Genomic DNA, 9707 nt, shown 5'->3' on the forward strand with positions numbered 1-9707 from the left:
GAGTTTTATTAAATTATTGTTTCGTAGTTTAAATTTCTTATTTCCTGCTAATTAGTTAAAATTCAAAAACCCCCATTTTCTCTATTTTTAGTTGGCATTTTCTTTAGTTAGATTAATTTATATATTTATTTATATTATTATTTTATTTAAAGTTCTGCTTTAGAGTGATAAATAAATACAAGTAGCATAGTCTCTGTGGGATCGATCCTTACTCGCTCTATACTAATTATTTATACTAGTAGTAAGGTTTTAAATTTGGTGCACCCTAACAACATTACCATCTTCTCCGAAATATTTTAGTCTTTGATCAACATCTTTGTAATGTCATCTATGTAGAAATTTAATTAATAATGTAATAACCCAAATTCACCCTATAATTTACAAGAGGAATTGGGAATGAATGAAACCTTGTGATATTAATCTTATTAATATAAAAATCCATATTGTCCACTGTCAAAATAAAATCTCTAAAATAATAAATATAACAATAATCATCCAAAACAAATTCAACTATGAACAATAACCAAAATAATGACAATTTATTCATCAAAGAAAATGTGTTAGCTAAAAAATCCTCTTCTCTAAACCAAAAACCCCACATCTCTAAAATTAACTTGCAAAATGTTGGAGACGAGGGGTGAGCCATCAACTTGGTAAGTAAATTCATGCATGAGATTACCAATAACAATAAAATACATAATAATCATTATAAGGAACCATAAATTGGAAAACAATATTCATTTTACAATCTATTGCATGAGTATGATAAAATTCATTTTAAGTTAAGTCATCATGTAATAATCATTTTCAAATATTTAATCATCTAAGAAATCATTTAACAATAAAATATTTCTGTTATTCAATTGCTCATGTCACATAGTGTCACCTGCGCTCTCGATGACTCGGCTAATCAATATATCACCTATAATCTTGTGGCCCAACAATTAATATATCACCTATAATCCCGATGATCCAGCCAATTAATCAATCAAGGTATTGTACCCCATAATAATCGTAACGGTAATATAACTAGTTGTTCAGTCGTGTCAATAATAATAACTACGAACAATGAGCCAAAACCTTAAAAGTAATTTTTAATCTTTCAATATCAATCATTCAATGATCTATCAATAATGTTGTACCCATCCTCGTAACACCATGATGACGTTGCCCTGCAATCTGCAAATGCATATATTACCCAACCGGTTACTTCCATTTGTGTTTTGACAGAAAAAAGTTACTTTTTCATTGTGGAATAGTTTCAGATCGAAAGAGTGCCCAAATCTATCTACAAGCCCTTGTTGGATCACTTTCCATTCATCGTAGATAATATACCCTCTACAAACTACAGCTCCATTCGATTTCCCAAACTCAACACAATGAGAGTAGGATTCAGGTTTTGTCCTTCTACTGTATTTCTCCCTAAGCTCCTCCCATTTTCTATCTTCCTTAGATCTTCAATTATCTGCAGTTCTGCACCCAACCAAAATAGATTTTCTTCAAAGGCCATTTTTCTCTACCGTTCGAACTTCGAACTCTAAACCTTAAGGAAAAATAATTTTCTACAATCCTTTTACACCACCATTTCTGGAAATGCTAATGGACGACCCTCTTTCATTTTTACATTTAAATCCATACCTGATAAGAAGAACCCCAGTAGATTCTGGAAAAGAAGTTTATACCTGAATTGCATTTACTCCAATCTTGAATGGTTCCGGAATTTTCGAGGGAGTTCTAAAGGTCCGCCGCAAGAGAGACTGAGGTACCTCAATTTGCTGAGGGAACCAATGAACTCAGGAACTGGGCTTCCACCAAAGTCATTGTTACTAAGGTCCAGATGTCTTAAATCATGCAATTTAAGCAGAGCAGGACTAATTGTACCTTTCAGGAACTTCCTCCGAGCAAATTCATAATCGGATGTTCGAAGATTAAGCACCTTGACTTGGCCAGTTGTGTTGCTACAGTGGACTCCTCTCCATTTACAGCAATCTCTTTTGTCATCTTCTCTTCCCCAGGAAGACAGAACGCCATGTTCATCCACCAAGCTCCGTTTAAAAGTGAGAAGCGCTTCTCTCTCTTCATCAATGCACCTTATTATTATGTTGTTAGAATCAGCAGTCGTGGGCTTCAATTGAAAAAATATCACAGAAAACAAAGCTATATTTTCAAATAGAAGGAACAACTTGGATGACATTATAATTATCATTAGCTTTGAGGATATGCTGTTATATCGAAACTCCTGGACTCCATGCCAATTTATACTACTGTGTATAATCTGCATCAATTATCGAAGCCAAGAAAAGTCTTCAGTCTGCGCGTTGATTATGTGTTAGGATATGAAAATTTGAGAGATGAATAAAGCCAAGAAAAGTCGCCGGCGAATCCCAAACACACAACAATGCAGAGCATGGATAAAGAAAGTCGTACAATCAACATCCATGTAATCTTGCCGTGGAAAAATGGTAAACACACAAAATGATGACAAAGCCTCGTAGAAACAAAATAAAACTGGCGTTGGTTTACGTTTACCCAAAAAAATAAAACACATTTTATTGAAAATAAGAGAACTATGATGTTTACAGTTTTGGTATATATCGTCACTTGATGCTTTGTTTGGGCAGAAATTCACTTATAAAAAGCTTGTCCTGATAATTTATTAATGCTTTCCTTTCATATTTAGTGAACTGTAGACTGAATTGAATAAATCATGGACAAAATCACCTGACTACTGCAGTGGGATTGTTGATCCTGTTAAGCCACGTTAAAAGTAATATGTTTGATGGGATTGTTGATCCTGTAATTCCTGGGGAAAATTGGATGCAAGAGTAACAATTACAAGCATTCAAATTGCTTTGCTCTTAAATCTGTATCTTAAACAGTGGAAGAACAACCAATGGTGATTGATACTGCGTCAGCGAATAAACGGTTGATTCCTATCAATAACCCTGCTAAAGACCCGAGCCATAGAGTACTTAGTAACGGTTGAGATGTTTATAATACTAATATAATGATAATACCAACGTGAACTATTTTTTATTCTTTTTTTTTTCAATTTTCTAGAACAAAGAATGGAAATTTTTTTAAGGCAAAAATTAAAATACGTAGCTTAATTCATGACATGCCCATACTAGACAGGGATCAGAAATTTCATGGTAGCCAACTACTCTCTTGACCAAGATGAAATTGATGCTTATTGGTTAAATGTCTAAAATTTGAATTTTTTTTATTTCAAACTTTTTTAAAATTGTTCGTTTGTTTTTTTAACTTATATATGATTTTTCAGACATTTACATTTGAATTAAAAATAAAGAGTAAACTTTTGTGACTTTTATATAAACAGGAAAAGGCATGAAGAAGTAAATATTATATCCTAAAACATCTCTATTAAATATACTTATTTGCTAAACTATAAAGCTTAAGCCCTTTATGCATTTTAACTTACAAGGATATAAATGTTAAATAACTGTATTTAACTTTTTTTTATTTATAAGAACAAATATAATGTCAATTATATTTAGATATTAAAAAAGAAAAAAGAAAACACATCAAACTATCAGCTAAGAGTTCAACCAAATTCAGACTGATTTTAAATTTCAGATTAAAAAACTAAATGGGTATTAATTCTTCGTGGTTGATTGGGGAATACTTGTTTTATATTTCAACTTAAGAATTAATTAAACAAAATTTCAAAAGTACTATTATGCATCAGATTCATATTTGTCTACATATTAACGCCAACATGAGAGGCTCTATCTCAATTAAAAATAAAATTAACGTATGATCTTAAATAAGTTCTGAATTGGCCATCTATAGATACGCCTTCTTTCAGAATCTGTCTTTGTTTTATCCACATGTCCACAAAAGAAAGATTGGGGTAATTGTTTATCCTTATCATGCATGTTATCTTCTTAGCTAGGGCCACCATGTTTGTATATCGATTTTGAACAATTAATGGTCCCCTTCCGAAACTGAAGCTGTGTTTATGTATGATGTGTACCATCTAAATGATTTTTGTAATATTCTTAATTGGTGTGCATTTGTGTACATACTTCATTTAAAGTAATTTTCCACAGACTTTGCTGCCATTCAAATTAGAAATTCCCAAGCAAGGACCAAACGTAATTGTCCGCTGACTTTGATTAGTTAACTGTTGACTTTGCGTAATGCTTCTCTGAATTTGTTGTCTAGAAGCATGTACATATTTATTACATCATCCTTCTGTTAGCTTAATAATAAAGTGATTATTATCTTACATAATCATGTAAGATATATGATTCTTCCATAGTCGTTGAATTTTCATCCAACGGCTGTGGAAGAATTATGTATGTTACATGATCATGTAACATAATTAAAGCCTAATAATAATAATAATATATATATAGAAATATATTATAGATTATAAACTTAAATAAGTTCAGTATTTCATGGCTAAACTTATTTTTGTTACCGTTTTATCGCAAATCCTAAACTAAACTTTGTTGTGATTGAGTGATAAATAAGCTTAATGGTTATTTGAATGATATATGTGTGCTGCTCTGTATTTACTATAGCATTTTGTCTTGATTTTACTTATTGCAATTCCCTATTTCGGCTGACCACCCATTTAGTGAATACTAGCTAAGAAACAACCTAAAAAATGTCTAACTTAGTGGAACAAATTAAGACAATAAATGGCTTTAGATTGGGTTTCCCAAGTTGAGTTAATATTGATTTAAATAGGGACATGCTTAATCTAAAATTAATAAAGAACTAGACATACGGATTTACCTTGTAGGGCAATTAGAACTTAGAACACATGATGCTATATTTAATGTTAGCGTAACAACTAGTCATTATTAGGTTGTATTTAGATATAAGATATTCAACAAGCGACAGCTGAGAATACGTGAGAGATTCTGCTCAGTGTTGTAGGAGATGCTAAAGCAACATAATCTTAATTGGAAAAACAATCAATACAATTAAGTGAGTTTAATCACCCAACTACTCTATTCCCATTGACTTTGTCCTTATGTTTGACTTGAGAATTTTCTTTTTTGCATTTTGTTTATTTGCAATTTTAATTTAGTTAGTTCATTAATTTCATTAATTATTTTATTTTAATTTAGACTCATCAGTATATTACTTGTTGTGTATACTTGTACATTGACACATATAATAATTAAAATTACCCAACAAAAGATAAGGTCCTTTTTAAAAATCATTCATAAAATATATATTCTATTAAGAAATATCCATGTCGTCTAGAAAATTCTATAACATGTTTCATACAACTAGAATTTTAAATTAAGCGTGTATTCTCTACAAAGTACAAATGCACCTTAGATATTTTAATTTTTATGTAGCGTGTTTTAGCTTTATGCTTATGTTCACTGAACATCCTGTAGCGAGATCTCTCTTTTATTGTTAGAAGTTTATTCAATACTAATAAAGAGGTGTAAGGCACACAAAAATCCAAGAAATAAAAATTCTAACACTAATCAACAACAGAGCAGAATTTGACCGTCTTTATTCCAATTAGTAGTATAATTAAACTCTAATTGGATGTAATACCTCTGATTTACTCTAGAATTTCTCCGAACAAGAGCATATAATTAATAAACGCATAAATCGATGATGGACTAAAGAGAAACACATCCAAGTTTCTTTAGGCATATACTCAATAATACAATGAGCATCATATGGGAGCACAACTTTATTTTTAGAAAGTTTCCAAAAATGAAATGAGTACTCTGAAAATTAATGACAAGATGCCATCACCGGGAGACCCTACCAAAAAAATAGTAACAATTGATTTGATAAACAAAATCTTGTAAGAGGAAAGAGTCAAGTCTAAGGATGAAGAAATTATAAGCATATGTGAAAGCCAATAATCTTTACTAAAATACACTATACACTTAGGAGTATTACCGTTTAATTAGTTCCTGAACTTTTGCAGTTTGGCAATATTCAAAGCTGCTGTCACATAAAGCCAATCTTTCATACCAGTCAAGAAGTTGTAGTAACCATGTCTCCACGACCTATTCAGCATTAAAGTTCCGCAGACACCCCAGAATCCAACAAAGAAACCAAGAATCAAGCCCACGTAAAATCCGAGAGTCATAAACTGATCATCCTCATCTTCTAGAGTGTTTGCACCATCATTTCTGCCTGGCAATGGAGTTGATTCTTCATCCGGACATTTGTTTGGAAGTGGAAGGCCACAAAGTTCAGGATTTCCAGCATACACCGAAGCATTGAAGCTTTGAAGCTGAGTACCTAATGGGATTTTTCCTGACAAGTTGTTGGACGACAAGTCCAAGACACTAAGACCATTTAGTTGAGAAAGGCTAGACGGAATGCTTCTGGAAAACTGGTTTCTAGATAAATCAAGGAAATCCAATGAATTTAATTGACCAATATTTGGAGTGATTGGTCCAGTTAAATGGTTTCTTGAAAGGTTTAAAGCAATCAACCCCACAAGATCCATAATCTCTTCAGGAATTGCTCCATGTAGTTTGTTACTCGAAAGGTCAAGACATTTTACAAGTCCCAAAGTACTTTTGTACTCGTGTTCACTTCCTTTCCATGTCAACAGAACATTGTCCAAATAACTATACCTATATACATATCTAGGGAAAATCCAGATTTTATCAGCCAACCCAATGATAGGATTGGAACTTTTTTCTCGGGTCATGGCTGAAAAATTATTGAAACATTTTGGTATCTTCCCCGATATATTGTTTAAAGAGAGATCCAGAACTCGAATGAACGCCAGATGGCATAACTGAAAAGGTATATTTCCATGAAAATTATTAGATTTCAAGCTAAGAACAATCAAATTTTGAAGACTTCCCCCTATCCAGGTTGGTATCTCACCGTACAATGCATTCTTCCTAAGATCCAAAACTCTCAGTTGTGAGCAATTTTTTAAAGATGAAGGCAACTCCCCGGTTAACCTATTGGAGTGTAAACTCAGTGTTTGGATATTATGGAGGAAGCCCATCGAGTCTGGAATTTTCCCGGAGAAGCTATTGTTTGCCAAATTAAGAATGGATAGGCTATCAAAGTTCAACCAACAATCGGGAAGCCCTCCAGATAATAAGTTACTCGAGAGATCAAAAAAGTTCCATGTGTTTTTTATAATAGAACATAAGAAAGTAATTGATCTTGAGAACTTATTTTTTGAGAGATTCAAGAATGTAGAATTTGACGGAAGTGGTGGAATTGGGCCACAAAAGTGGTTTGAACTGACGTCTATAACAATATCATCATATCTTAAAAAAGACAAATCAGGAAGTTTACCCCTGATCTGGTTGTTAGAGAGATTTAAAAAAACGAGTTCAATAGACAGATCCCAAAACCAATCAGGGACAGCATCCGAGATTCCATTATTGGAGACATCAAGGGAAATAAGTTGATTTTGAGTTTGAAGCCATTTTGGAAAATGAGGTCCCATCTTGCAAGAGGCAAGACTTAACGATTTCAGTTGAAAAGGAGGAACCCAATCATGGCTCAATTTCAAAGTCAAAGAGTTATCATTCAAGTACAACATCTGCAAGTGGGACATATTGGAAAAAAAGGTTTCAGAGATAACACCTGTGAATGAATTCCTACCAAGTGACAGAGACTCGAGCTTCAACAACTGGCTGAGGCTTTTGTCTATTGTTCCATTTAATCGATTTTCTCCAAGTACTAATATTTTTAGGGATGAAAAACCTCCAAGATCAGGTAATGGTCCTGTGATATCATTGCCTTCTAAACATACACCCTCCAGTGAATTCATCGTGCATCCACCAGACAGATTTTGAATCATCTCCGAGAGATCTCCACTGAGTTTATTGTACGGCAAGCATAATCTATTTAAGCTACACATTTTTCCGAAGAATTTTGGAATCTCACCTTCAAGTTCATTAGAGGTGAGATAGAGAAATCTAAGAGAAACCATTAGTTGAAAAGCCTCTGGAATTGAACCTTGTAATGAGTTAAAGCCAAGGTTAAGATATTGAATATTCCGACTAAGATTGAAAAGCCAAGGGTATACTGATGAAGAAGGGAGATTGTTGTCGGAGAGATCAAGGGTCTCAATAGACGTACTCAAATTGAAGTGCCAAATAGATGAAGGATTGATAGGTGGAAGAGCACATGAGTGTAGGACTAATGTTTTTAGGGAACGGAGCTTGGCAACTACTTGAAACCAATCACTAGATTTAGTGAGATTAATGTAACTCAGGTCTAGGTGCCTTAAAGAAGAAAAATGAGAAAGCCAGTGTAGGCTTCCCAAACTAAATAAATTAGAGTTTTCTAGGTGAAGATATACCAATCCTGAAAGGTACTGGAATGGACGGGGTACTTTTAATAAAGATGTACCACAAGAGAGATTGAGGTACCTCAATCTACTGAGGGAACCAATGAACTCAGGAAGTGGGCTTCCACCGAAGTGATTGTTACTAAGGTCCAAATGTCTTAAATCATGCAATTTAAGCAAAGCAGGGCTAATTGTACCTTTCAAGACTGTCCCTCGAGAATTTTCATCGTCGGATCTTCGAAGATTGAGCACCTTGACATGGCCAGTTTTATTGCTACAACGGACTCCTCTCCATTTACAGCAATCTCTTTTGTCATTATCTTTTCCCCAGGAAGACAGAACACCATATTCATCCACCAGGCTCTGTTTAAAAGTGAGAAGTGCTTCTCTCTCCTCATCAATGCACTTCATTACTGTGTTGTTAGAATCAGCAATTCTAGGCTCCAATTGAAACAATATCACAGAAAGCAAAGCTACGTATTCAAGTATAGGGAACATTTTGGATGACATTGTAATTATCGTAAGCTTTCAGGATATGTTGTTATATCGCAAATCCTCGAATCCATGCCAATTTATGCTAATCTGTATAATAAGCATCAATTATTGAAGCTTAGAAAAGTCTTCATTGTGAGCATTGATTATGGTTAGCATATGACGGTCTGAGATGACATATGCCAAGAAAATCCTCTGGCGAATCCCAAACAGACAACAACAATACATAGTGTGGATAAAGAAAGTCATACAATCAACATGCATGTGATCTTTGCCGGGGAAAAACGGTAAACAAAGAAAATGATCAGAAAGTGCTGACAGAAAATTGCAAGTACCCATTTTTTAAGGGAACAACTTCAACACCATTCATTAGTCCTTTTAAACAAAGAAAATGATCAGAAAGTGCTGACAGAAAATTGCAGGTACCCATTTTTTAAGGGAACAACTTCATCACCATTCATTAGTCCTTTTAAACAAAGAAAATGATCAGAAAGTGCTGACAGAAGATTGCAGTTACCCAATTTTTGAGGGAACAACTTCAACACCATTCATTAGTCCTTTTATCTAATCATGTTGCCTGTATGGTTGTCCACCGTGTGGTCTAAGCAGAAGCCAATTGCCTCTTGATTTAGACTCTCCTCTGAAGTAGCTAAAATGTTCTTCTCAACAGGTCTTCGTCCAGGTCAATAGGCCTTCGAAAAAATAAATTTCTAGTGGAATAGAGGTAGATTATGTGTTTTAATGATGTAATGGGGAGTGTAATTCGATGTCATGAAAGTAAATTTTGAATCATGTACCGACAAAATTAAATTTGATTTACTAAATGTAAGGCTTTTTTTTTTTCTCCTCAACATAAAAGTTAGAAAACATGTACATTTACATTTGTGTTCTTACAAATTTTAAATGCTAAAGAAGTAATAAATATCTTGAT

At 33.5% G+C, this 9707-nt stretch overlaps 2 protein-coding genes across 2 annotated transcripts in view; both read right to left on the reverse strand.

Annotated features, from left to right (window-relative positions):
- Positions 1-2031, reverse strand: part of LOC18033478 (receptor-like protein EIX2) — a 14443-nt gene extending 12412 nt beyond the window's left edge. The window contains exons 1-3 of the mRNA XM_006421079.2: positions 1937-2031; positions 1767-1841; positions 1639-1663 (exon numbers count right to left, since the gene is read on the reverse strand). Of these exons, the coding sequence (XP_006421142.2) occupies positions 1639-1663; positions 1767-1841; positions 1937-2031 (195 nt within the window). The remainder of the gene's footprint in view (positions 1-1638; positions 1664-1766; positions 1842-1936) is intronic.
- A 3883-nt stretch (positions 2032-5914) lies between these two features.
- On the reverse strand, positions 5915-8794 carry LOC18031588 (receptor-like protein EIX2). The gene has a single exon (XM_006421080.2). It carries the CDS (start codon positions 8792-8794, stop codon positions 5915-5917), a length of 2880 nt encoding a protein of 959 aa, XP_006421143.1.
- Between the last annotated feature and the right edge of the window lie 913 nt (positions 8795-9707).

The sequence above is a fragment of the Citrus clementina genome, unplaced genomic scaffold, assembly GCF_000493195.1.
Source record: "Citrus clementina cultivar Clemenules unplaced genomic scaffold, Citrus_clementina_v1.0 scaffold_9, whole genome shotgun sequence".
NCBI classification, from domain to species: Eukaryota; Viridiplantae; Streptophyta; class Magnoliopsida; order Sapindales; family Rutaceae; genus Citrus; species Citrus x clementina.